Below are 27,997 nucleotides of genomic sequence, written 5' to 3'. Positions count from 1 at the left end.
ATAAGTAAGCCTGAAACTCAGGAACATTGAACAACTGAGTTCCAAGAATATTTGCTTTTTACATGAAATCACCAAATGAAACATTCTGAGGTGAAGAATCTAAGTAGTCTCCTGAGATTCTTCCTGTGGTTAATTCATAATCCTGCTATTGTTTTCACTAACTTTCTTCCCCCACACATTTTTTTTTTTTTTTTTTTTTTGAAACAGGGTCTTGCTCTGTTATCTGGGCTGGAGTGCAGTGGTGTGATCATAGCTCACTGCAGCTTCTACCTCCCAGGCTCAAGCCATCCTCCTACCTCAGCCTCCTGAGTAGCTGGGACTACAGGCACACACCAGCATGCCCACCTAACTTAAATTTTTTTTTTTTTTTTTTTTGGTAGAGATGGGGTCTCACTATATTGCACAGGCTGGTCTGGAACTCCTGGCCTCAAGTGATCCTCCTGCCTCAGCCTCCCAAAATGCTGAGATTACAAAGCATAAGCCACCGTGCCTGGCTTCTTCCCATTTTAAAAAATGAAAACATATGGTGTAATGTTAGCGTATTTCCCTCTAGGCCAACAATAATTTTTTAAGTTGAGGACTCAAAAGAAAAAAAGCCAAGTGATAAAGACATTTTATTTCCACTTTACTTCTACCGGAAGTTTTTTAAAAAGAGAGAAAATAATAAGAGCCCCTCCAGGAACTGAGGGTGGAAATTCTGTATCCAGGTTTGCTTTCTGTCATCCACACCTTGATAAGCCACAGAGAAGAGAGCGAGCCAACAGGTCACATCCAAGGCACCACACTTGCAATTAATTTATTAGGAACTCATCATTAGTCACCCCAGAGCTTTCAGAAAAGTAGTGTCCTCTGAGTGGATGTGGTTACATCCCTCAAAGTGGAAAAACATTTAACTCAGTAACACTTACATTTCGTTCTTTGACTAGGAAGTAGTTATAGTGACAAGGTACAAAAAATAATAAGCATGCAGCCCTTTATTTAGTTTTGCAAAGTCTCTGCTTATAGTTCTGTATATTACATGACTGTGTTATACAAATACATTTATTTACAAAAACACTCTAGCTGTGCAAACTTGTTGCTTTTTAAAAATGTATGGATACTTCCATTTCTGCCGGTCCTGATATATACTTTTAAAGCATGCATAAAAATTAACTTTGGTGTGGGAAAACTACTCTATGTGCTGTCACATACAGTATTTTAATGTCTATGTATATTTATATATTTACAAAAGTTTTCCGGTTTACAGAACCGTACAGAGTGTACATTTTAAAATCCACAATGCAAGAGCGTGGGTTACCAGGTCTCAGAAAACAAAAGAAGGGGTTAGATACGCCAAAGAAAACAACTAGAGAATCTCAACATGTTAAAAAAGAAAAAAAAAAAAGGAAGGAAAAAAGAAAGAAAAGAAGCAAGCAAAGAAAACTAGCTTGCTTGGGCTAGCAAATTATTATACATACTTTTCATGGCAGTGCAATAGGTGTGATAAATTGCCTTCTACACATGCCTGTCTGTAGGGCTCATGTAGAAGTTCATTGGTTTTATAGTCTAGCACACTACTTTCAAATGTACAATGCTATAGTATCAAAATGTTTTGGCAAAAAAGATCTTGAAAGGAACCATGAAGTTTTGACAAAAATAGAAATCTGTAATAAAGCTAAATAACACTAAAATAAAAGGAAATATTATAGTATCTGTTTTACAATTTGTATAGTCACACTTGTGTAATTCTCTGTTCACTTCTAGTCTCCGTAATGAAAAATAGTTTTATACAAAACATACTAAAATTCTGGAATCATACATGTTTTATATGCTTAAGACAATTCTCCTGTCTCACACTCACCTTTCTCTCCCACCAGAACCTCTTTTTGTAACACATGCTTACTGCATTTTATAGGTATTGAGTATTGACAGTAGACACTATAGCAACTAGGTAAAAAGAAAACCAAACAAAACGAACGAGCTTTACTGAAATCTATTAATCCAGTATTTAGCACATACTTAGCATTAAGCCTCAAACGATACAGCAATATGTTACATTCTCTTGTGAAAACAGTTGTTGTAGACTGTTAATTTTTTTTTAAATGTAACTCCGACTTGTGCCTAATAGGATTTGACCTTTAAGAGGTTTCTTTTGCTGTGGATGGGGTGGCTTTGCTTGAACTTCCATTCTGTGCCTTGTAGCTGGTGAGGCTGGGAGTATGGATGGTCCTGGTGCCCTTGGCACCTTGATTCATTGAGACGGAGGAGGCGGGAGAAGGAGGGGAGGAGGAAAATGACAAAGGAGGGGGTGCTCGGCCATTTTGACTCTGCGGTGAGAATGAAAGATGGTGACTTTTACCTGTATGAGTGAGGCTCTGAAACTTCAAAGAGCCATTAGAGACAGAAGGGATGAGGGAGGCAGAGTGAGCAGGTGGTCCTGTTTGGGGGCTGAGAGGGTTAGAAGCAATCGATGGTTTAGTAGCAGGTGGATTAGGGAGGTTAGAGCTGTCACCACTAGAAGAGGGCAGAGAACTGCTTTTCCCAGAGCTGGGAGAAAGGGCTGGAATCTTAGAAGCAGGTAAGGAGGGGGAAGTAGGCTTAAAGTCCCCACCAGATTTCTTAGCACTTCCATTAGCCTGCAAATAAAGATGGCGGGAGACATTTTGTCAGAAAGCTGGTCACATGATCAACCCACAGGGCCTGGCAACACAGCCCTTCTGTGAATAATTCAATCAAAGGAAACCAACCAAACACAGTTCAAGGCCTGAGCTAAGTCTTGTTGTGCTCTACTGGACCTGGTAGAAACCCCCCATGTACATAGCAAAGGATGGACAGGAAAAGAGGAAAGGAAGAATACATTTGTGAGAGGAGTCCCATCATTCCAGCTCTACCATTTCCTGTGTGCCAGGTGGGCCATGCGTCTGGATAATTACTGGGGTGGGGGTCGGGCATTGTGACGGAGCGTTAATGTGCTTCTAACGCAATACAGTCAACATAGACGTTAGTAGTGGTGACGTTAAGGGCAGTTCAACCACAGGTTGGTTGGTCTCTGCTTCCCGAGGTGTTCAGATGAAACACTACATTCACCAAAGAAAAGCCACCCGGTCTGGCACCGTGTGTTAACAGTTAAAATTTGGAGTTTGGAGTCACAAAGTAAAAGATGTTTTATTGCAAGCATGCAAAAGCCTGGTAAAAAAGTTTAACAAAGGTTTTTTTAGACTTTCTTCATGCCCCCAGATCCAGGATCTCTATGTAAACCGTTATCTTACAAACAAAGTACAATATTTGGTATAAACTAAGTCAGTGATTTGCTTAACTGAAATAGCGTCCATCCAAAATTGGGTTTAAGGTAAAACTACCTGACGATATTGGCGGGGATCCTGCAGTTTGGACTGCTTGCCAGGTTTGTCCAGGGTTCCGGGTCTGTTCTTGGCACTCATGGGGACAGGCATCCTGCTCGTCTGTGGGGCCCCGCTGGAGCCCTGTGGGAAGGACCAGTGAGAGAGGGAAGAGAAGGAGAAGCGCATGAGTAGGTCATCCGTGAGGCTGCCCCACTATGTGCAGAGAAGCTCAAGGTGAGAAGCCACAGCCCTACATGCAGGACAGATCTAGGAGACACCAACTGGGGTTAATCAGAAGAATCAAACAGAATCAACTGCTCACTACTGATCAAACGGATTTTAATGTGAGTATCAGAGCAACCATTTCAACAGCACATGGCTGACCCAGCAGCCTTGTGTTTACCCAACACCAGTCAGCAACAGAGGCAAAAACAGAACTGATTAGCTGTTAGATACCTAGTTGTTGTTGTTTTGAAGGTGAGGGAGAAAGTATGAAAGAAGGGTTTCATGGTGAACAGAAAAAAAAAAACAAAAAGCCACCTGAAAGAAAGCAATTAAGTTACAAGACACCTTTTGCTAATGGTGATTATGGCAGATTTAGGAAAGCAGCTGGGTCTTTTCATTTTCCAGCAGACCAAGATACCTTACGTGAAGCTGAAGGTATCGACGTAGGGGGCTCTAGGGCAGTGGGGCCTTCATCCGGAACTAGCAAGTGTCGGGGAGAGGCCTCTTGGGCTATGTGGGATGAACTTGCAACAGAATCTCTGTTGGAAGAACATGAGGTATCAACTAGGGCTTTGGGACTCATTTCACTGATTGTATTTTCGAGCTGTTTAATGGTCTGCTCCAGGCTATCCAATGTTCTGTAGGTGTTTTTTCTAATTTCATCAGTTCTTGAAATCGGAGATGTACTCTCGATGCTGGGCTGCTCTTGCCTCCTCACCATGTTTTCAGGGGTGTCTTCAGGTTGAGACCTAGCGATTTCGAAGCGCTTGGCTTCTTTGTGCTGTTTCAGGGTGCCATCCTCTTCCTCTTCTTCATAGACTACCACTTGCAAAGTCTTCTTTCCTGTTTTAGTTCCAGTGCGAATGGCTTGAGTGAGAGCGGCGAGTTGCTTCTTAGGGAATTTGAATTTAAACTTTTTCTTGGGGCTTTCAAACTGGTCATCGGTTGCGTTGTCACCCTTGCATTCCGAATTTGGAGAATCCACGTGGCTGAACTTGTTCAGCTCCGTTCTGTTCATTTCCTGTCCTCCTGGGATTCTGGTCTCTGTGGCCAGGGAGTGTGGCTGTGACTTTGTTTCCACCTGTTGTCTGGTTCTAAGATTGCCTGGGGCCACCTTCTTATGAGACATCTGGGAGGTGTTATTATTCTGGACTACAGAATCTCCATTTTCCTCCTCTTCCTCCTCCTCTATCTTTTCCTCCATCATCATTCTCTCTAATTCCTCATCACATTCCTCAAAGATAGTTGAAAGTCTCTTATATGCAGATCGGATGTCCATGGGCTCGTCGAAAATGATGATCACTGGTTTCTTGTCCAGGCACACGACTGGCTCCTCATTGTCAGTCCCTTCTTGTCGGGGGGTCATCTCTTTTCTGGCATCGATATTAACCGTCTGTATGTCTTCTCCCTTTTGGCTAACAATATCATGCACCTCCCCACTGGAAAGAACCTGGACAGTGGTTTTGGTAATCATGAAGGCAATATTGTCAGTGGCTGCATTTTCTTCAGTGGGAGAACTTGAACTTGATTCTCCATCCTCATTAGGGTTCACATTAGCATGCCTTGCCCCCTTGGGTCTTAGAACAACTTGGCCAAAATCTGTCGTGATAACCTCTTGATCTTCTGTTTTAAAATCATGCACACTTGATTCTGTTAGTCTAGTGTGAGAGGAAATGTGACACTTATCAGTATTTTGCTTTTCCATCTCCTTTGTCTTTCCGTAATTCAGCTTCTGGTTCTCGGTGTCAGGTATAGAGTATTGCAGGCCTGAGATTTTAGACCCTTTGTTTATTTCATCTTCTAAAGAACTAATGCCAGAGAAACTGAAATTGGCCTTAGGCACAGTTTTCTGGGAGTAGTTTCTACTGTCTCTGAGTAAACTCATATTGGATACGGAATTTTCCTTCATTATGATCTCAGTTTTATATTCTGATGTTCTTGATGCATCAGAAATACTATTCTCCATTCCTCTTTCCCACTTAAGAGGGTCACTAGGTCTTAGAGCCCCTGTGGTAACCTGAGAGGGAGAACGGAGGGGGGAAACCACACACGTTAATCAGCAATGGATCTGCAGAGGCAGGTAATTAACGTGCATGGTATTGGTTGGAACCCAGATCTGGTGAACTCACCTTTCGGAATTCCATTTGGGGGCCATTTTCATATTCAACATCAGATTTCCGTACATCTTCATGGAAAAATTCCAAATTCTGGTAGAATAGTGTAGGACATGTTACTCCACAAAACCACATCCCCCCTCAAAAGTGGACTATAACTAAATCGTTCCTTTAATTACATTTTTAAGACATGCGGGCCACGCGTATTTGTTACACACCAATCCAAAGCCTAGAGCTGTTTACCTTGGATTGCTTTGTTCTCCAACTGCCAAAAATGCCCTGTGTTTGCACAAGATGAAAATCTCAATTAGCAAAAGATTTCGAGAATTTAAAATTTTGTGGGGGAGCAGTGAAGAGAATAAAGGGACAGAGTCATTACTAACATGTCCTCTTTTCAACATCAGATTGTGAGCTTAGCAGAATCTAAAACCTGAAGAATTGTGAAAAGCACGATGTATGGGCTGACAGAAAGTTTTGATCCTAATCCAGATCTGCCACTAAACTGTGTTACTTTAGATAAGTCACTTTACTTCTTTGGCCTCTGTTTTCTTGCCTATAAACTTAGGAACCAGCCCAGGGGAATTTTAGTTTCCCTTACAGCTCGTTATTTCAGTCCTCTCTCTGCTTCTGTTATGGAGATTGTCCTATAAAGACATCTGCCTTGGTTGGGTTTGGCATTTGGGGACGAAAAAACATTATTTTCCCCTGATCAAATGACAGATTGAAATGCAGTTTGTACTGCAGGTGTCAAAGTGTCAAAATAACCTTCACACTCCTCATAGCCAAGATGACCAAATCCAAATTCAGAGTGATCATGCTGTTACAATATAACCTCGATTCATATCCATCATGCTGTTACAATAGAACCTCGATTCATATCCAACATGCTGTTACAATAGAACCTAAACATTCACAAAGCAGGTATTTGAGGTTACATTGGTGATGGTGACATCACAACTCAGCTTTCATTCTCTATATTTTCCAGTGTAGAGTGAAGATACATGTCTTAGGGTCTCAACAAGATTCAGGAATGAAGGATCCAGTGGTGAGGACCCAGGTATTCAAGGCGCTTCACCTGGAGGCCTGGCCCTTCCCAAGGTGTATCAGTAGCCTCAGGCCCTGACATAACACTAACACTAGTGATGCCTTGTCGGTTCCAAGGCACTGCTGCCCTTTCTTCTTGCTGAGGTGGTTGATTATAGCAGGATGGAGCACAGTTCCCATTGAAGGCTGCTTAAAGCAATGACAACACAGAGCACAAACACCTGGGCCCAGCCAAAGTCAACCCAGAGCAACCCTTATGACCTTAGTTAAGAATGGAAAGACTGTTCATACACACGCGAGGAATGACACACAAACAACACAGTCAGAATTAATCACACGCAAATACTGTGCAAAGTACAAGGTACACGAGCCACCAAATACCTCCTGTTTTGCTTCTGCTTGCTCCCCAGGAAGCCCCCAAACAAGTGCCATGATTTGGCTGCTGCAGCGGAGCCACATGGCTTCTTTTATGGGATTTTAAATTTAAAATATGAAACAATGAATACGTCAAGTAAAAGGTTTTAAAGAAGAAAAATAATTGAGCTTCCTGTAATCCCAGCTACCGGGAGGCTGAGGCGGGAGGATTGCTTGAGTCCAGGAGTTCGAGAACAGCCTGGGCAACATGACAAAGGCTCCATCACATATACACAAAAATAAAAAATAAAAATAGGCCATGTGCAGTGGCTCATGTCTGTAATCCCAGAACTTTGGGAGGCCAAAATGGGTGGATCACTTGAGGTCAGAAATTTGAGACCAACCTGATCATCACAGTGAAACCCCATCTCTACTGAAAATGTAAAAATTAGCTGGGCATGGTGGTGGGTGCCTGTAATATCAGCTACGTGGGAGGCTGAGGCAGGAGAATCGCTTGAACCTGGGAGGCAGAAGTTGCAATGAGCTGAGATTGTGCCACTGCTCTCCAGCCTCCAGGGCGACAGAGCAAGATTCTGTCTCAAAAAATATATATGTATATGTAAATGAATTAAAAAAAAAGGTTTCAGCCTAAGGTTACAACTCCAAATATGGAGTCAGCATATCATGTTAGGACCCAAATGAGAACTTGCCCCCTGAATCGTGGATGGAATTGGCATGTGATCTAAAGACACATACGTGGCAGATGTTCTGGGGGTACCTATTTACTGGAGGTTAGGGCTGGTGTCTGTTGGTTGGTCATGGCCTGTGCCATTCCCATCATTAAACATTTCAGGCCAGGCACGGTGGCTCACGCCTGTAATCCCAGCACTTTGGGAGGCAGAGGTGGGTGGATCATGAGGTCAGGAGTTCGAGACCAGCCTGACCAACATGGTGAAACCCTGTCTCTACTAAAAATACAAAAATTAGCCAGGTGTGGTGGTGCACACCTATAATCCCAGCTACTCAGGAGGCTGAAGCAGGAGAATTGCTTGAACTCAGGAGGTGGAGGTTGCAGTGAGTTGAGATTGCACCATTGCACTCCAGCCTGGGCGAGAGAGTGAGACTCGGTCTCAAAAATAAATAAATAAATTTCAAAACTCCCCCCTGTAACATATGTATTTTAAAACTGAGTAGTAGCATAAATGCGCTAATGGAAAGTCACTAGGATAAAAATGTGAAGTTTGGTTTTCACATGACGTATACTTTTTATCACTGGGCTAGAAAAAGAATGAATGTATCAAAGCAAGTGCATGAGCTTGGTCATAATTGTCATGTAAACTCTCAGTGATTTCTTAGTCTTACATGGTCAAGACTCTGCGTGAAAGGTAATTATGCCTCTTTAATATGTATTTATAGGCCCTGAGATTTGGATTATGAAGACAATTGGAAAAGCACTCAATAGGCATATGGACAATAAACCAAAACGAGAGACAGGGTTACAAGAAAATTGCATACAAATGAAGAACTAGGCTGGAGTTTCAGTGATGACAGGAGAAAAAATGCTTAAGAAAACATCCGATTTATGGAAGGGTAAATACTTAGCCCTGGAAGAGGTTAATAAGGACCCAAAATTGGGGATAAGAGAAGTCTGATATACATGGTCATTCTGAAGAAGGTTAATCTACTGAGATTAATTATCCAGAATAAGTACCTGTGACTAAACTCAGTGTTGGGCACTCAATAAAGACCTGCTTATTAGCCAATGGATCCTCAGTTGAGATAAATGTACCAATGGGATATGGATTTCTAATTATGGGGCAGGAAATCTCATGCCACTTTCTAGCCAATTAGAAATGCATGGTGGCTCACACTTGTAATCCCAGCACTTTGGGAGGCTGAGGTGGGTGGATCACCTGAGGTCAGTAGTTGAAGACCAGCCTGGCCAACAAGGTGAAACCCCATCTCTAATAAAAATACAAAAAAATTAGCCAGGTGTGGTGGTGCACGCCTGTAGTCCCAGCTACTCAGGAGGCTGAGGCACGAGAATCGCTTGAACCGGGGAGGGGGAGGTTGCAGTGAGCTGAGATGGCGCCACTGCACTCCAGCTTGGGTGATAGAGCGAGACTCCATTTCAATTAAAAAGAAAAGAAAAGAAAAGAAAAATTCTACAATGAGGCAATAATGATCTCCAGAGGGATCTTTGAGAAAGTCCAAGTTCCCAGTCAGTGTTCTAGACAGATATGGTCACATCAGCGCAAGTATAACATGCTATACCAGGCCTTCCATGAGTTAGTTTTAATAAGCCCTCATAAGGAAATTCCACATACTGAAAAAACCAGTATATTTCCGGCTTGGCGCGGTGGCTCATGCCTGTAATCCCAGCATTTTGAGAGGCCGAGGTGGGTGGATCACGAGGTCAGGAGTTCAAGACCAACCTGGCCAAGATGGTGAAACCCCATCTCTACTAAAAATACAAAAATTAGCTAGGCATGGTGGCAGGCACCTGTAATCCCAGCTACTAGGGAGGCTGAAACAGAGAATTGCTTGAACCCGGGAGGCAGAGGTTGCAGTGAGCCCAGACCACGTCATAGCACTCCAGCCTGGGTGACAGAGTGAGACTCGGTCTCAAAAAAAGATAAATAGAAAAAATAAAAATAACAATAAAAACCAATATATTTCCAACATGGTTTCATGGGTTCAGTTCAAATTAGTAGGTTTCCTTTCTTTTCCCTCCCTTCCTCTCTGTTTTTCCTTCCTTCCTTCCTTCCTTCCTTCCTTCCTTCTTTCCTTCCTACCTCCCTCCCTCCTTCCCTCCCTCCCTCCATCTCTCTCTCTCTCTCTCTCTTTCTTTCTTTCATCTCACTATGTTGCCCAGGCTGGTCTTGAACTCCTGGCCTCAAGTGATTCTCCCATCTTGGCCTCCTAAAGTGCTGGGATTACAGGTGTAAGCCACCATGCCAGGCCAGGTTTTCTTCATGAGAAACATTTATCAACAATAACCCCCCTTGGATATAGCGAGATTCCCTTCCCCCATTAACAGTGTCACATGTCAGTTTATGTGGCAGAGAGTTTACACAAGGGTGCCATGGTGGTTATGAGCCAGGGGGAAGCGAGCTGGCCTCCTTGGCAAGGCCTCTCAGCTGGGAGCTGGGAGCCCAAAACTGTGTCTCTTGAACGGTTGTGTTAGAATAGCCTTTCAGTTTTGTGATACTACATCTACCTCCTTGAGCTGTCATACATGGACTGAGGTAGCTATTGGGCTGTAGTAGCTATTGGGCTATCTCTCATCTGATTAGTTCGACTCTGTTTAAGGAAAGCTAGAATCTTTGAATTCTGAAAGATAAGTCCTTGGAGAAAAATGTTAGGCCTTGAATTGGTCATTGCAAGCTTTTTATCCTGAAGTTTAGATGGAAGCTTAATTCAAGTAAGATGTCTCTATATCTGAAAATCACAGATGCTCTAGGTGCAACTTAAAGTTGCATTTCAAACATTCAGGCTATGGTCGTTTCCCTAGAGTGCTTACTTATACAATGACAGTAGACTTTGTTTCAGAGCCTGGATTCTTTTTTTAACATCACACATGTATTTTAACACTAAAACGATACTGATCTTACTATCTTGAAAGGTACACTTTATAAATGGATAATACTTAGCAAAAATTCTGTTTGGCATCCTTGGACGTTTGTGCAAATACACATTTGTATGGTTCCATGAGGTTACACCAGTGTGTGGTGGTAGATACTTTCTACCGTGCATTTTCTTCCCCAAATCAAAGGTTTTTACCTTTTTTTTTTTTTTTTTGTGAGACAGAGTTTTGCTCTTGTTGCCCAGGCTGGAGTGCAGTGGCGTGATCTCAGCGCACTGCAACCTCCGCCTCCTGGGTTCAAGCGATTCTCCTGCCTCAGCCCCCCGAGTAGCTGAGAATAGAGGTGTCCACCTCCACACCCAGCTAATTTTTTGTATTTTAAGTAGAGATGAGGTTTCACCATGTTGGCCAGGCTGGTCTCGAACTCCTGACCTCAGGTGATCCACCCACCTCGGCCTCCCAAAGTGGTGGGATTACAGGCGTGAGCCACTGCACTCAGCCGGTTTTTACCTATTTTTTTTTTTTTTAAACATAGATTGTTGTTTTTCTCTTTTGCCCAAAGGATGTTACAAATTAGAAAAACTGCTAAATACTTGGTTGCTGTTTCTATATATTTCTTTCTAGAGTTGTTCTAGAAAGTACTGAAAGGTGTACACTCTTTAGTTTGGGAAGATAGTGTCTAAATTCTGCATATACTAGTGTATGCTGTGGGCTGGAACACAGTGTTTGCTCTGAAAATCTGAGCAAGATATCTCTGATTTTAACCTATGCCTGTGTCTCCATTAGTTAAAAAAAAGAGAGAAAAAAGACAGAGGGGACAAAGTTCAAGTACAAGAGCCGTGTTAGTGTCAGAGCAAGGAAGGAAGGACTCCCAACCATGTGGCAAATGTGCAGTTGCCACGTTACCTTCTTCTCCTTGGGTGGCACTGTGGCGCCCGACCTAGTGTCTTTAACGTGACTGTCAGCCCGGGATGGCTCAGCATGACTGTTTGAATTTACATCCATAAAGGAACACTTCTGGAATGCCTAAGGAATTAAAATACTGAGGTTAACAGGGATCCAAGGGTACTGAGGAGAATGGAGGGAAACAGGCAGGAACAACCAGATGCTTGGGGACTCCAGCCCGGGTCCTGCACGCAGGTTTAGGCCAGGGAGGCAGCACCCTGAAATCCTGCTCCTCACGTGCACTCATGTTGACAAAGCTGGCTTGGAGGCTGAGCCCAAGGCAAAGGCTGCCTTCCTTTCTCGGGGAATGCCAAGATAAAATAGACATTACTATTTTCTGGGGGTGAACATACATTGGTACTTAGGAGGGCTTCTTGCTTTGATATTTAAAAAATGCTCAATATGTGAAATTAAAACAAAAAACTATCTTTCTTTTTTATTCCTCTTTGTTTTTTATGAGCTTTATTGAAATTATACAGCAAAAGCTCACAAGACGTTTTAAACCTTTAAGTCTTACAATAAAAGTACTCTTAGCAATCCTTCTCCGAAATAGTAACAGGTACTACCGCGCTCCGAGGTGTTCTGAGGCTCATTTAGAATAAAGTGATGCTTTTAAGCAACGATGTCATTCCGAGTGGCCTAGGAGCTGCCTGAACCCTGGAGATTTGTCTCTGAAAACTATAAGAGCCAACAGTTGGCTCTTGTGAACTTAAGTCAGGAAGGCCAGTTCTCAGACAAAGGGAGAAAGTATAGACATAGACTGTGTCTACAGGGCTAAAAAGGAAGCGGGCATGTGGGCAATGTCCAGATATCATCATGAGAGAAGGAGAGACTGGTAACTCAGGGACCCAAGTTTATGGACAACAGTGGTTCTCAACCAGGCTATATACCACCCCGGTTAAAAAAAAAATACTGTTGTTCTCAAATACTCTTGAGACCCCACTCAGAGAATACACAAATCAGAATCTCTGAGCTGTAGGATTTTTTTTTTTTTAACTCCCAAAGTAATTCTAGTGCAGCTAGGATTAAAAACTATTTTTATTTGTTTGTTTGTTTATTTATTTGAGGCAGAGTCTCCCCCTGTCGCCCAGGCGGGAGTGCAGTGGTGAGATCTCAGCTCACTGCAACCTCTGCTTCCCGGGTTCAAGCAATTCTTCTGCCTCAGCCTCCCAGGTAGCTGGGATGACAGGCACCCGCCACCACGCCTGGCTGATTTTTTTGTAGTTTTAGTAGAGACGGGGTTTCACCATGTTGGCCAGGCTGGTCTCAAACTGCTGACCTTAAGCAATCTGCCCACCTCAGCCTCCCAAAGTGCTGGGATTGCAGGTATGAGCCACTGTGCCTGGCGAAAGACCACTTATTTAAATGAATCAGCCTAAATAATTGCCTAGTGTTTTCTTTATGTCAAATGTTGTCGTTTGGAGATATCTCTGCCGGCAGAAAGAATAATGCATGTCCTCCTTCAGTAAACATTCCAACACTGGTCCTAAAATCTGAAGGTGGCTGATGAGGGACTTTCTCTGGCCTTTTCTTCCACGACTGTTTGCTCCCCTGTCTCTGCTGTACCTGGCCTCCTTGCTGTTCCTTAGTCACACCAGTCCTAGCTTGCCCCAGATGTGTTTGGTTTATCCGCTTACTTAGAAAGCTGCTTACAAATGCCAACTGCCATCTCCTTTGAGCTATTAGACCCTCGATTTCAGAGCCTGTGTTTTCTTCTGATGCCTGGAGATGTGGAGCACAGAAAGTGGTTCCACAACTGTCCTTAGAAGGGGCCACAGCTGCTCCTTGTCCTGCCTTGAGAAGGTACAGAAACAAGAGAATCATGGCCACTGGCCATTGACTGAGTTGCGGATTTAGCAGGCTGGGTTTCTATCCCAGCCAGAGGGCTAACAGGGTTTGGTTAAGGTTAGAGCACTTCATTCACCACGCTTTTTTTTTTTTTTTTTTTTTTTTTGAGACAGAGTTTCACTCTTGTCACCCAGGCTGAAGTGCAGTGGTGTGATCCTGGCTCACTGCAACCTCCACCTCCCGGGTTCAAGTGATTCTCCTGTCTCAGCCTCCCAAGTAGCTGGGATTACAGGTGCCCACCACCATGCCCAGCTAATTTTTGTAGTTTTTAATAGAGAGGGGGTTTCGTTATGTTGGCCAGGTTGGTCTCGAACTCCTGACCTCAGGTGATCTGCCCGCCTCGGCCTCCCAAAGTGCTGGGATTACAGACATGAGCCACTACGCCTGGCCACCACTCTTATTATGTAACCACCAAGAATATGACATGAAGCCAGATATGCCAATGTCTGTACAGTGGTCAAAGAGGGCATCAAATATTTAGACTTCAATGGAGAAAAGTGTCCCTCAGTGGTGGGCTGTAAGTGGCTGCAACAAATTTAGTTTTCTTTTAGAGAGGTGTAAAAAATTATCCACAAACCTGAAAGATACCAGCTTTATAAATCTGTAGTTCCTATGAAAACAATTATCCAAGCCTTCTAAAAACCTGCAAATAGTCTGATTGGTTGCGGGGATGTCCCAGGCTAGTCTGTGAGTTTTAGCGAAGCATGAAAGGGCTCACATATGTGACAAATCAACCAGCAGTTCTGTTTTCCCTGCAAAATCCAGGCAGCTCAATTTTGGCCGTTATTACCATGGAAACCAGAGTAGAACAAGTGCAGTGAAAACAATGTGGATTGAAAGTTCTCCCTACTCCAAAGAAAAAAGGAAAATTTATGGGTTGGCACAAAGCCATTGGTACGTCGGTAAAAAGCTAACATATTTTTGAGCCCCAAGGTGCTGGTGTTCCAACTATCTGATTGACAGAAAAATCCTATAACAAGCATGAGGCAAATGAAATACTCTACACAAAGTTTGTTCTAGGAATTGTGTACATGGTCTCAGGACATAGACCTGGGGTAGAATCACATCCGTGATGGGAATGTGGGATCAGTTTTGGGTACAGCCTTGGCACGCCATCCTTCATCCTGTGAGTGGACTATGTCATAGTTAAAAAATAAATATCTAAAACTAATACAGTATCATTTCTCAAATAGACAAAGGAAAATAGAAAACAAAATAATTCAGCTTTTCAGAATATCTGAAAAGATGACATTGATATTGAACAGGGACCTGGTATGGACCACAGGAGGCCAGTCACTGGCCTTGAGTCCACGATCCAAGGTCAGTGGCTCTAAGTGGTAAAGCCAAGGAACGGGAACCCACCTAATGTGTGCTTCAGTCTGTCCTTATCAAGACAGGACAATGGCTGGTATTTCTAGTCCTTATCTCACTTGCTTTTGAAATGAAGCAGAGTCTCTTAAGATGGAAAGAAAGGAAAGTCAGTCCTACAGCCAGAGTTAGGAAAGCGTGAGTTGTTTTGTGAAATGGTCATTCCTTGCACATCTTATAGGCATCCTGAGAGCCTTGTTCAGCGCCATCTTGGAAAGCAAATGCCAAGGCCAGAAGACACAGCTTCTATGGTCCCGGTCCATGCACTTCTCTGGCCCTCTTGCTAACAAATCTGTGAGTGCCATGGCTGGAGAGACCCAGGCGGGAGGCAAGGAGCCAATGTCAGTCACCTCATCCACATACCTGGAGTTCTGCCATTATTTTGTCTCCTTCTTCTTCTTCTTCCTCCTCATCCTTTGAGGAGGAGGTGGTGACAGGGGGTGGGGATGGGGTCCAGGCTGAAGCAGGCTCCTCTGCTGGACATTTTGTGGCTCTGGTCTGTGGGCTTGGTCCAGCATCTTCACTGCTTGCCTGTGGGAGATTGAAACCACAGATAGTGGTTTAACATCTAGGTGCTAGCAAAAAAGAGACAGATCGCATGGTCCCTCACTGCCTAGAACACTTGCTTCCTAGATTTGAGCTGAGAAAATAGCTGAAAGGCTATTTTATTCCTTTGCATTTAGTTTGTGTTTGTGTTTGCGTAAGTTGTCATTTTGGTGAATGGATTAAATAATTATAAGATAATTGGAACTGCTCAACATTCAGTGTCTTTGATATGGTTTGGCTGTGACCCCACCCAAATCTCATCTTGAATTGTAGCTCCCATAATTCCCACATGTCATTGGAGGGATCAGGTGGGAGGTAATTGAATCATGGGGACAGGTCTTTCCCGTGCTGTTCTCGAGGTGGTGAATAAGTCTCACGAGATCTGACGGTTTTATAAATGGGAGTTCCCCTGCACAATCTCTTTCTTGCCTGCCGCCATGTGAGAAGTCCCTTTGCTCTTCCTTCATCTTCTGCCATAATTGTGAGGCCTCCCCAGCCACATGGAACTGTGAGTCCATTAAACCTCTTTCCTTTATAAATCACTCAGTCTCAGGCATGTCTCTATCAGCACCCTGAGAACAGACTAATACAGTCCTCATGAAAGGCCCTCCCATACTCCATCTCTTTGGAAATTGTGTTTTACATTTAACATGAAAGCTAACACTTGGTTAGTTAAGTGGAATCTAAAGCTCATTGAACATCTTTCTGTATAGACTCCCACAACGGTGTCAGCTCACCTCAGTTACCTTTGGAAGATAATCTTTCTTTTGTTTCCCCATCCTAACCTCATTTTCAATCTTATGATGCCCACATGGGAAATAGCTTGTGATTTGCATTTCACATTGTTGCAGCTAAAAGTCAAATAAGGATAAAACTCATGGTCTGGGTCTAGTCCAATCATACTGGCTGCCATTGTTCCATCTGTGCTGCTTCTTGGGGATCTTGTATGGTCGAGTCACTACTTCTCTGCCTCACTACTTTTTATGTTCCAACAGAGAGAACCTTGTCTAAGGGTATCATCTGAACCCAGAGGCCAGTTTACCAGGGCTTAGCCTATCAGACCTTAGCGGTGATGTTCTCCTTTCTGCCGGTGTAGACCACATCGCCTGACCTCGTGGTGGTGAGTCCCGATCCTGGCAGGTAGCTTCGACGAGGAGGTGGCGGAGGAGGAGGGGGCGACTTTCCCCCCAGCTTTTCCAAGTCCTGTTCTGAATTTGGAGAATCTTCTGGAAAACAGTGCACCATTACAAGAATAATCTTTTTTCAAGAAAACATCCAGAAAGTCTGGTATATTGCCACAAACTCAATGCAATCGGATTTAAAAATTTTCTATTCTCTCCATAGAGCAAGGATTAAGTGTATAGACCCTGAAAAGCGACTGGATTTAAATCCTAAAAAGACCCTGCACAAGTTACTAAACCTCTCTCGGTCTCAGTTTTCTCCTCTGTTAAATGGGTATTATAATATACTTTCCTTTGAGGTGTCCTAAGGATTGAATGACTTATACGCTGAGCTTGGCTTAGTGTAATGCTATTTAAAGTATTACCTATTATTATTAAATTACATTCTTGTTATGAAAAAAGCTGAGTATTACTTGGATAGATAAAAAAAAAAAAAAAAAATTGAAGCCCAAAGGCAAATCCATAGCCCCCTGCTTGGCCTCCAAAGACTTCATCCCTCAGTCTGAAAAAATAGCACCAGCAAGAGGGGTTTCTGCTGAAGGTCAATGTCAGAGTAGAATCTGGCCTGGAGGGCCAGAGAAAAAATGGGATGCAAATGAGAACAAAGAACAAAGTTGGAGAGGAAGTGGATTTGATTTTTTTAATTAAACAAATTTTTTAATTTGTTTTATTTTGTAGATAGGGTCTCACTGTCACCTACTCTGGAATGCAGTGGTGTGATCAAGGCTCACTGAGGCCTCAGCCTCCTGGGCTCAGGTGATCCTCCCACCTTAGCCTCCCTAGTAGCTGGCATTACAGGTGTGTGTCACAACACCTGGTTAATTTCTTTTCTTTTCTTTTTTTTTTTTTTTTACAGGCGAGGTTTTTGCCATGTTGCGCAGGCTGGTCTTGAACTCCTGGGATCAAGCAATCTGTCTGCCTCAGCCTCCCAAAGTGCTGGGATTACAGGTGTGAGCCATTGCACCAGGCCTTTTTTGTTTTATTTTTGAGACAGGGTATTGCTCTTTCACTCAGGCTGAAGTGCAGTGGCGCCATCACGGCTCACCTCAGCCTCAAACTCCTGGGCTCAAGCAATCTTCCTGCCTCAGCCCAGAGTAGCTGGAACTGCAGGTGTGTGCCACCATGCCCAGCTGATTTTTTAATTTATGTAAAGAAGGGGTCTCACTATGCTGCCCAGGCTGCTCTTGAAGTCCTGGCTTCAAGTGATTCGTCCCGTGTTGGCCTCCAAAAGCACTGGGATTATAGGCATGAGCCACCACGCCAGCCTTTATCAATTTTTGATCACTATCCATTCCTCCATTATCCAAGTAGTCAGAAAATTCACATAAGGGGAAATACAAATGGTATTTAAAACTCTACACTTAGAAATTTGCCTCCTTAATAAACAAAAATACTACCTTTACACATCTCTGGTAGCCTGTCCATCACTGGACTGTTTCTGAGACCAGGTCAGAGATGCATTAAAAAAGAAAAAACAAGGACATTTTAACTAAGTCAAAATACCTTGGGGAGTAATTTTAGAAGTGATTTATGCAAATTAAAAAAATCAGATAGAATCAAGAGCCAAAATGAGGTAAGTGAACAAAATGTCATATGTTTTTGTTGTTCAATCATGAGAAGGAACAGTTATGAGACCTATATAAAACATCAAAGGACTCTATGACAAAATTAATAATGGGGCAGAGAGAGAATTAGGCAAGATAAAAATGTGATGAATTGGCTGGTGACTAAGGCCTGAAATCCCAGTACTTTGGGAGACCGAGGCGGGTGGATCACCTGAGGCCAGGAGTTCGAGATCAGCCCGGCCAACATGGTGAAACCCCGTCTCTACTAAAAATACAAAAATTAGCTAGGTGTGGTGGTGGGTGCCTGTAACACTAGCTATTTGGGAGGCTGAGGGAGGAGAATTGCTTGAACCCAGGAGGTGGAGGTTGCAGGGAGCCAAGATCATGCCACTGAACTCCAGCCTGAGTGACAGAGCGAGACTCAGTCTCAAAAAAAAAGTGATGAGCTAGGGCATTTTCTCCATCAGAAATTCTCCATGGGGACTATGGGAGGAAAGTCACTTTGTGTGAGAAGAGCCACCCCGCCCAGGACCCTAGACAGACCTGACACAGCTGGATGGTGGGGAAAAGCATAAGAAAAGCCTCTTAGCACAGACTGAGGGGGAGGGCTGCAGTGAGTGGAGCTTTAGGGGATGAAATGGATGAAAACTGGGGAGGAGACAAGTGCAGTTGGTCCTCTGCCTCCATGGGTTCCACATCTGTGGATTCAACCAACTGCAGATGGAAAAAAAAATTTATATATATATATATATATATATATATAAATTCCCTCCACATTCCAAAAAATAAAACTTGAATTTGCCTTGCGCCAAGAACTATATTGAATCCACACAAATGAAGTAATAGGCAGGCACTGTATTGGGTATCATAAGTAATGCAGAGATGATTTAAAGTATATGGAGGCAGGCAGCGGAGTCGTGCAGCTGAAGTGTTCTGGCCCCATAAAGTATATGGGAGGATGTGAGTAGGTTACATGCAAATGCCATGCCATTTTACACCAGGAACTGGAATGTCCTCAGATTTTGGTATCCGATGGGAATCCTGGAACTAATCTCCCATGGATACCAAGGGATGACTATACGGTGGTTATAAATGGAATCCACTTTAATGTTTCTCGACATGCCAGTCAAGATGGGGATTCCTTTCCAAATTAATTTTAGTTGCTGGATAAGGCACTTTGGAATGTGATACTGCGGAGACGTTAGGCTGCAAGTAAAATAACATCCGGGTTCATAATTTTAAGATCAGAATAAGACGCATGGCTTGTAACTGACAGGATAGTTAATAGGTTGAGATTCTTAGAAGTTATATTATTATTGACATGTTGGCATTTAACTTCCATAGTTGAGTTGGTTAAATACATATTCTAATAATTTTGATTAAAAAATGCAATTTTGCCTTATGATCTAATGTCCCCTGGGAGCTCATAAAAGCTACCATTTTCTTTCTGAAAGCATACAAAAAGCTCTTGTCTTAAATACAGTCCTAATATTTTCCCAGTTCGTGCTGTGAAGTATCATAAATGCATAGAAAATGCAAACACTAGGAATTTAAATTTTCCTTTATTGCCCATTATTCTAGAATCCTAACACAGAACCCAGCTTCTCTACTGTGGTTAGCATAAAATAATAGTAGTGAAATCAAGTGTGGCTCAAGCCTGTAATTCTAGCTACCCTGGAAGCTGAGGCGGGAGGATCGCTTGAGGCCAGAAGTTCGAGACCAGCCAAGGCAACAGAGGAAGAAACCTGTCTCTAAAAAAATAAAAAAAAATTAGACATGTGCGGTGGTGTGCACATCTATAGCCCTAGCTACTTCTTGGGAGGCTGAGGTGGGAGGATTGCTTGAGCCCAGTAGTTGGAGGTTATAGTGAGCTATGATCATACCACTACACTCCAGCCTGGGTGGCAGAGCAAGACCCCATTTCAGAAAAAAAAAAAAAAAAAAAAAAAAAGAGAGAGAGAGATAGTAAAGATCTAAGGAACACCAGAGGATTTGCTCTTCCAGGTTTTACATTTTGCAAGATTTGTAAGAACTGAGACATTGGTTCTGTTGATGAGTATGTGCCGTCGTGGATGGCACCATATTTGCCCAAAGCCATGTACCTCCATATGTTCCTGCTGTAGGACCGGACCTTACCTGAAAGTTCCACCTTGTCCACTGGGGCATCTCCCCTTGGCAGTGGGCCTGTGGCTGGTGGCATCTCCAGATTTGGTATTGACTTCATGATATTGGCCTGAGCTTCTTCTAGGAGCTTCTCAAACTCTTTCCCATTATAGTGGTCCAGATTTTGCCTTTTTTCCTCCCATTTCTTTTCTGCTTTCTGGAGGAATACAGCAGGTAAAGAAAGTTACATGGACACATAGAGGAGAGCAACAGACACTGGGGCCTCTCAGAGGGTGGAGGGTGGGAGGAGGGAGAGAATCAGGAAAAATAACTAATGGGTACTGGGCTTAAGACCTGGGTGATGAAATAATCTGCACAATGAACCCGCATGACACGTTTACTTACGTAACAAACCTGCACTTATACCCCTGAACTTAAAATAAGATGCTTTTAAAAGTATTTTTTCTACTACCAAGATGTATTTTTTTAGAGGCAGGGTCTCAATCTGTCATCCAAGCTGCAATGCAGTGGTGTCATTATAGCTCACTGCAGCCTCCAACATCTGGGCTTAAGCAATCCTCCTGCCTCAGCCTCCTGAATAACCAGGATTACACATGTGAGCCACCACACCTGGCTAATTTTTTTTTTTTTTTTTAAGTAGCAATGGGTTCTGTTATGTTGCCCAGGCTGGTCTTAAACAACCTGCCTCAAGGAATCCTTCTGCCTTGAGTGAGACATGAGTCTCACTCAATTAAAAAAAAAATTAGGCTGGGCGAGGTGGCTCATGCCTATAATCGAAAGTGCTGGGATTACAGGCATGAGCCACCATGCCCAGCCTAAAATTTTTTTAAATTGAGTTTTCATTGTAGAAGAGACGTCCAAGCAAACAAACAAAACCCACAACTCTAAGAACAAAAATCCTGAGTCTTAGTACCACTTCTATCAAAGAATTGCTATATGCCCTCTGGGTCACATTGTCTTACTTATAAAATGAGGGAGGAGGTATTATTTAGATGACCTGTAAGCTCCTTTAAGTTCCACAACAGAGAGTTATACATAAAATGCATTTTAAAACATCTGTGCACTTTTTAAAAGAACATTTTCCTGTGACTTTTGAACCAGCACATTAATAATTTCAAGAGGGCAGAGTGGAAATTCACACCAAGATTAGTGGAACCCCATAACCTAAGAATTGGCAAAGATCATTGAATCAACATATGGGAACTTTGAGGTCCAGCAAGATGAAGAATTTGCCCAAGTTTCATTACATATAAATGATAGCCATCACCTCCACCATTCTAACCCTTTTTTATTTTTTCTTCCTAGCATTTATTACCACCTGGCATATACTTTTTTTTCTGTCTCTTCCTACAAGTAGGTAAGTTTCTTGAGGGCAGAGACTTTGTCTCTTCTGTTCACTGGCTTTCCCCCGAGCCTACGAGGGCCTGTAGCATAGCAGGCTCAGTAATCTCTGTTGAATGAATAAAGCTCACCCCATTTGTCAGTGGCAGAGCTGGCAGAAAAACTCAGGCCTCCATACCTGTGGATCAGGGCATTTTCAGAGATGACTCGTGTCTCCTCTCAAAGTGTAAAATACACACATCACAATGATAATTATGCCCACTAGGTTCTCAATAGAGACTTGTTAAATAAGAGTGCCATCATATTGACATCCTTTAAATGTTGAGATGTTTAAAGTGGCAAGATGTCTTAAGTGACGGATCTGCCAATTATCAGGAGGAAATGTCTTTTCCTCCCCTGCCCTACTAGGTACTGGGAATAGAATCACACTCCGTCAATCACATTTCCATACCCTTGTGATATGCATTTTTAAAATAGCTGGCTCTTATTAGGGGCAAGCCAGGGCCCTTGCGACACAGAGAAACCACCTAGCGTTCAGAGGCCCCGAGGCCGTGACCGTGGCTGTGGCAGTTTTGCCAGGTCGGTCGTCTCAATATACCCAACCTGAGCTCTCCACTGGTGACTTTCAGTAGAGGCAGGAGGGTTAGGACAAGATTGTTGGGTGATAAAGCAAATGAGTGGAGGAAAAGTTATGAGGCAAGAAGAGAAAGAGAAGTAGAAAAGACAAATGTGTTATCGGAGCACTGGTACCAGCCCTTGATAAAAAGAATATTTAAAAACATAATATGTCATTTGATCTTATGATTTTTAAGACAGGGTCTCACTCTCTCGCCCAGGCTAGAGTGCAGTGGTGTGATCTTGGCTCACTGAAGCCTTGACCTCCCTGGGCCTAGGTGATCCACCCACCTCAACCCCCTGAGTAGCTGGGGCTACAGGCACGCCCCACCATGTCCAGCTAATTTTTGTTTATTTTTTTTTTTGGTAGAGTTGGGATTTTGCCATGTTGCCCAGGCTGGTCTTGCACTCGTGTTCCAGCGATCCACCCACCTTGGACTCCCAAAGTGCTGGTATTACAGGCGTGAGCCACCACACATGGCCTCATGTCATTTTATCTTAAGACCTAGTTTTCTCTTTTCATTCTGACTGCTCTACCGTTCATTCTTAGATGACTATAGTAACTTCTCATCCAGCTCTCTTAATTCTAGACCCACCACCTCAATCAATTCTGTATGTTGTTTCTAGATTAATTTCCAGAGGATGCCATTTAAAAAAAATCACGGATTAAAGCTGCAGCATTTCTCTGATACCTTCCAAATAAACTCCAAACATCATGGACTATTTTTCAAGCTCTCAAGTCACTTTCCAGCCCATTTCCCCAGTCTTAAGTCCTCGTTCTTGTTCCACTTAGACAGGCTTAATCATGGTCCCAGACTTTGATCCAGCATTTTAGTATCCTAGGATGCCCTCACCACCCTCCCCTGCTAACCAGGTTCCACTTATCATCTAGATGAGTGGCAGACCCTCCCCAGTCTGCTTTCACCTCAGTGGAGTGCTTGAAGCCGGCTCGTCCTGGCCCAGGAGAGCTGATTGTCACATTTCTCCCAAGTTCAGCAGCAGTGGTGTCATGTCATAACTTGCAATCAGCCATGGTTGCCATATTTACACCATGGAACCTGGCAAATGCCACACATAGATCTGCACGCCCCCCTGCCCCCCTGCCCCGCCGCCACAACTGCTACCAGGGAGCTGGTTGTTAAACATTTACCAGCACACCGCTGTCTCACCTGCCTACAGGCTAGGTGTCTCACCCTTCTCTGAAACCAGATGACCTATCTCTTAACCTGGCCACTGAATCCCGCGCATCCACTTCCAAAACTCTGTCTCTGATCCATACACAATTATGTCATCATCCAGCCTATAAATGCTTTAAGGGAAAGGTCCATGTATCAGACTCCTTTACGGGGTTATGAGAAACGGAAATAGGACTCTACCTCGATAGACACTGCCCTGTTCTTGGCACTCACACTGTGGATTTCTTCAATGAACAAGCTCTGCATGGCAGACCCATTCATGGGTATCTGTGGGGACTGCGGAGCCTGCGATGTCTGCAGAGTGGAGGTTGCTTCCTGGGGGACAGCTGGGGAGCTGGCCACGTGAGGCAAGTTCTGAGCAGGGTTCAGCAGGGCCACGGAGTGCTGGGAGGGCTGGATGACCACAGCGGAGCTCTGCGCGTGGTGAACCGTCATGCCGGACAAAGGCACCACTTCTGACTTCGCATCGCCAGGGGCACCTGTGCTGTGGAAGGGCTGGCCGGAGGTGTGGGCTGCCTCCTCCTGACTCTTCAGGACTTCTGCGGCCGTGGCCTTTTCCATAGCCATGTACTGTGCGGCTTGGGCTGCGTCCGTGCCTTTCAGGAGCCCATCAGTGACGTGTCTAGGAGAAACCATGCACAGCAGCATTAACCCTCATGTCACTTTCTCATGGTGGTGTACTTGCAGGCTATGTCATCCCAAAGCCAGGTGAGAGTCACACATCCCAAAGCTCGGAGTAGCCGCTTAGGGACATGTATGGACACATCCCTTTCTGCTGGCGGTTGCGCTCAGACCCTTGCAACTCCATCATTGTTTGGGGGGTTGGTAGAAGAAAATGAACCATGAGTCTAACAGCAGCCTCTCTAACTCCTCCACCCGATTCTGGCCTATGCAGCCCTCAAATATGCTTAGTTCTACGCCAAAAGTTTGCTTATTCCCTCCTCCTTTCACTGCCAAGCATCTTGGGCGGGCAGCCCACATTCTAATTCCTTCTGTTTGCTCTTCTGTATCTCAGCCTGTTGCTCACTGGCTTCCCCACCTGGATTCAACCAAGTCCTGCCACAAGGTACACAGTGACTCCAAATCTAACCGTCGTGTTTACTCCTCAACTTCCTCTGGTGTTTGGAGTCATTTGAAGCTCTATGTCCCTCCCCACCCATGACGTAGTGGAAAAGACAGGGTGTCTGGTGTCAGATCTGTGTTTGAATATCAGTTATTTCATGTTTTATATAACGTTGAGAACTTCGCCTCTTTAAGCCTCAGGTGCTTTTGCATAAAATGTAGTGATGAAGATGGGGATGACGATGGTGATGATAATGACTTCCTCAGGGCCTGTTGTCAGGACTAACATTAGCATTGTAAAGTTATGTGTGAGACAATGTCAAACATGGTACTTGACCTCTAATTTTTAGTTAGTCCCTCATCCCCTTTTTATTATATTGCTTTTTTTTCATTTGAAAAAAGACATTGCATTCTATGACTCTTCTGCTACTCAGTGCTCTTTCTTTTGCTGTTTTTTTTACCCCAATCCCTTAGATTCTTAAAGATCCCCAAGGATTTGTTCTCTCCTTTCCCTATCATTCTGCCTTAACCATCTCTTCCATTTTCTTTTCTTTTAAGAAATAGGGCCTTGCTCTGTTGCCCAGGCTGGAGTGCAGTGGCTCAATCATAGCCCACTGCAGCCTCAAACTCTTACGTTCAAGAGATCTTCCTGCCTCAGCCTCCTAAGTAGCTGGGACTACAGGTGTACACCACCCTTCCTGGCTAAGTTTTAAAATAATTTTTTGTAGAGATGGGGTCTTGCTCTGTCACCCAGGCTGGAGTGCAGTGGTGTGATCATAGCTCATTGCAGCCTTGAACTCCTGGGCTCAAGTGATCCTCCCATCTCAGCCTCCTGAGTAGCTGGGATTACAAGCACGTGCCACTGCACCCAGTGATCTTTCCCATTTTCAATAATCATCTCCATGAAGGTGACTTCGTGCTCTGTCTCCCAGGCTGGAGTGCAGTGGCACAACCTCGGCTCACTGTAGCCTCCACCTCCTGGGTTCAAGTAATTCTCCTCCCTCAACCTCCCAAGCAGCTGGGATTATAGGCGCGCCACCGCCTGTAATTCCTATGGGAATTCACTATGTTGGCCAGGCTGGTCTCGAACTCCTGACCTCAAGTGATCCGCCCACCTCGGCCCCCAAAGTGCAGGGATGACAGGTGTGAGCCACTGTGCCTGGCCAGTGAAGGTACTTTTGGCAACACAAATTTTGCATGCATACGTGTTTTCAGTGAGTGTGGAGTTCTGGAATTTTCTTTTCAGTGAAATTCCTGAATTTCTGTTGGTCTTTACTCCACTGGACCTCTTTGATGAGCAGGTTTACCTTTAGTAAGGGAGCCTGGCCCAGGCCACTCAAAAGGCTTTGTTTCTCTTTTCTAGGCGGGACCAACAGTCTCACAGATACTCCTTCAGGAGGTCATTTAAGAAAGACTGTTTACTTCTATTACATTTCTTTGAACTGAATTCATCTATGCCCCTGAAGTGAAGGAGGCTAATAAACTATTTCAATCAATTTTTCAACTTCAAAATGTTATTTTAAAAGCCCACCTTCCGATGATTTTTTAAAAAGAAATGGAGTCTTTTCTCTGTTGCCCAGGCTGGAGTGCAGTGGCTCAGTCATAGCTCACTGCAGCCTCATACTCCTGGGCTCAAGGGATCCTTCTGCCTCTACCTCCTGAGTGGCCACCACACCTGGCCTTTCAGATGATTTTAAAACAATGTTTACTGTGTCTATTAATTTTAAACCCTAGGATGGGCTCCACCTAGCAATCCTGTGTTGAAGAATTAGAACCTCAAGCCATGTTGCAATAAAAGTTCAAGGGTGAGAAGGACTTGGGGCTTTTCCTCAGGACACTGGATATGTCCTGGGAGCATGGTGGAAGCCTGAAGTCCCAAACCTCCACTCTCGCTTTCCCAGTGCACCCCTCCGCAGGCCACCCCCAGCACAATCAGGGCCCGGTCACCTCCGCAGCATGGTCAGGACGTCTGTCATGCTGCGCACACGCTTCAGGAGACTGTCCAGCTTGTGTGGCTCCTCCTTCAGAAACCGCACGGCCTCCACTTCTATGCGCAGGATGGCCCGCATCTTGTTTTGTAAGGTTGGAAATTCTCCTGCAGGCCCAAAGCAGCAGGTGAATTGGAGGAGAAAAAGCCAGAACGACAACTCTCATCCCGCATTCCGATACTGGACAGAGAATTGCAGAGTTCACAAGCCACAGGGCGGCTGACACATCTTCAGGTGGCAGTGGGTTAAGAGCACAGAGGAGCATTGGAGAAACTCACCTTGGGCAAGGGTAAAGCTCCTCTAGGCCTGTTTCCTGTCTGTGTATTTGGGATAAAGCCAATTGACCATTAGGGTTATTATTATTACTTTTAAATTTGACTGATTGACACGGTCTCACTCTGTCATCCAGGCTGGAGTGCAGTAGCATGATCAGAGCTCACTGTAGCCTCAAACACCTGGGCTCAAGCGATCCTCCTGCCTCAGCCTCCTAGCTAGCTGGGACTATTTAGGTGCTGCACACCACCATGCCCAGCTAATTAAAATTTTTTTTCTTTTTTTGAGATGGAGTCTCGCTCTGTCACCCAGGCTGGAGTGCAGTGGCATGATCTTGGCTTACTGTAACCTCTGCCTCCTGAGTTCAAGTAATTCTCCTGCCTCAGCTGAGTAGCTGGGACTACAGGTTTGTGCCACCATGCCCAGCTAGTTTTTGTATTTTTAGTACAGACAGGGTTTTACTATGTTGGCTAGGCTGGTTTCGAACTCCTGATCTCAGGTGATCTGCCCGTCTCAGCCTCCCAAAGTGGCATGAGCCACTACGCCTGGCCAGAAAAAAAAAAAAACTTTTTTTTTTTTTTTTAGAGATGGGGTTTTGTTATGTTTCCTAGGCTGGTCTTGAACTCCTGGCCTCAGGCAATTCTCCTGCCTTGGCCTCGAAAAGTGCTAGGATTGCAGGCGTGAGCCACCATGCCCGGTTACAGGTTTTTAATTTAATTTTTAATTTTTTGGTTTTTATTTATTTTTTTTTGGAGATAGGGTCTCACTCTGTCACCCAGGCTGCCAGGCTGGAGTGGGGTGGTGCAATGGTGGCTTACCATAGCCTTGACCTCACAGGCTCAAGGGATCCTACCACCTCAGCCTCCTAAGTAGCTGGTACCACAGGCATGCGCCACCACGCCTGGCTAATTTTTGTATATATATATGTGTGTGTATATATATACACACACATATATATATACGTATACATGTACACACATATATATATACATATACATGTACACACATATATATATACATATACATGTACACACATATATATATACATATATATGTACACACACACACATATATATATATATATTTTTTTTTGGTAGAGATGTGGGTCTCTCTATATTGCCCAGGCTGGTCTTGAACTCCTGGGCTCAAGTGATCCTCCCATCTTGTGTTTTTAGTGGGTTTGGCACATGCATCCCGGTGCACTGTAAGAGCCTAGCAAATAGAAAGTGTTACTGGAATCATTTAGTGTGAAATCTTACAGCACCCACTCTAATACCAGCTCCAAGAAGAAGGGGATGTGCA

At 44.0% G+C, this 27,997-nt stretch overlaps 1 protein-coding gene across 47 annotated transcripts in view; it reads right to left on the bottom strand.

Annotated features, from left to right (window-relative positions):
• Positions 1 to 765: 765 nt before the first annotated feature.
• KIAA1217 (KIAA1217 ortholog) overlaps positions 766 to 27,997 on the bottom strand; it is an 850,426-nt gene continuing 823,194 nt past the window's right edge. For 16 of the 47 annotated variants that reach the window (XM_054436086.2, XM_063669645.1, XM_063669649.1 and 13 more), the window contains 10 exons: positions 26,382 to 26,529; positions 23,553 to 23,994; positions 20,233 to 20,416; positions 16,413 to 16,576; positions 15,168 to 15,335; positions 11,550 to 11,669; positions 5,675 to 5,752; positions 3,964 to 5,562; positions 3,339 to 3,461; positions 766 to 2,615 (listed from right to left, as the gene is read on the bottom strand). In XM_054436086.2, the coding sequence (XP_054292061.1) occupies positions 2,118 to 2,615; positions 3,339 to 3,461; positions 3,964 to 5,562; positions 5,675 to 5,752; positions 11,550 to 11,669; positions 15,168 to 15,335; positions 16,413 to 16,576; positions 20,233 to 20,416; positions 23,553 to 23,994; positions 26,382 to 26,529 (3,524 nt within the window). In that variant the 3' untranslated portion in view covers positions 766 to 2,117. Of the gene's footprint in view, positions 3,462 to 3,963; positions 5,563 to 5,674; positions 5,753 to 11,549; positions 11,670 to 15,167; positions 15,336 to 16,412; positions 16,577 to 20,232; positions 20,417 to 23,552; positions 23,995 to 26,381; positions 26,530 to 27,997 lie in introns of all 47 variants that reach the window. The other 31 variants (XM_063669647.1, XM_063669652.1, XM_054436085.2 and 28 more) reach the window with 12 other exon arrangements.

Source organism: Pongo pygmaeus, chromosome 8, assembly GCF_028885625.2.
Source record: "Pongo pygmaeus isolate AG05252 chromosome 8, NHGRI_mPonPyg2-v2.0_pri, whole genome shotgun sequence".
Taxonomy (NCBI): domain Eukaryota; kingdom Metazoa; phylum Chordata; class Mammalia; order Primates; family Hominidae; genus Pongo; species Pongo pygmaeus.
This window is presented reverse-complemented; position numbering and strand designations above follow the sequence as displayed.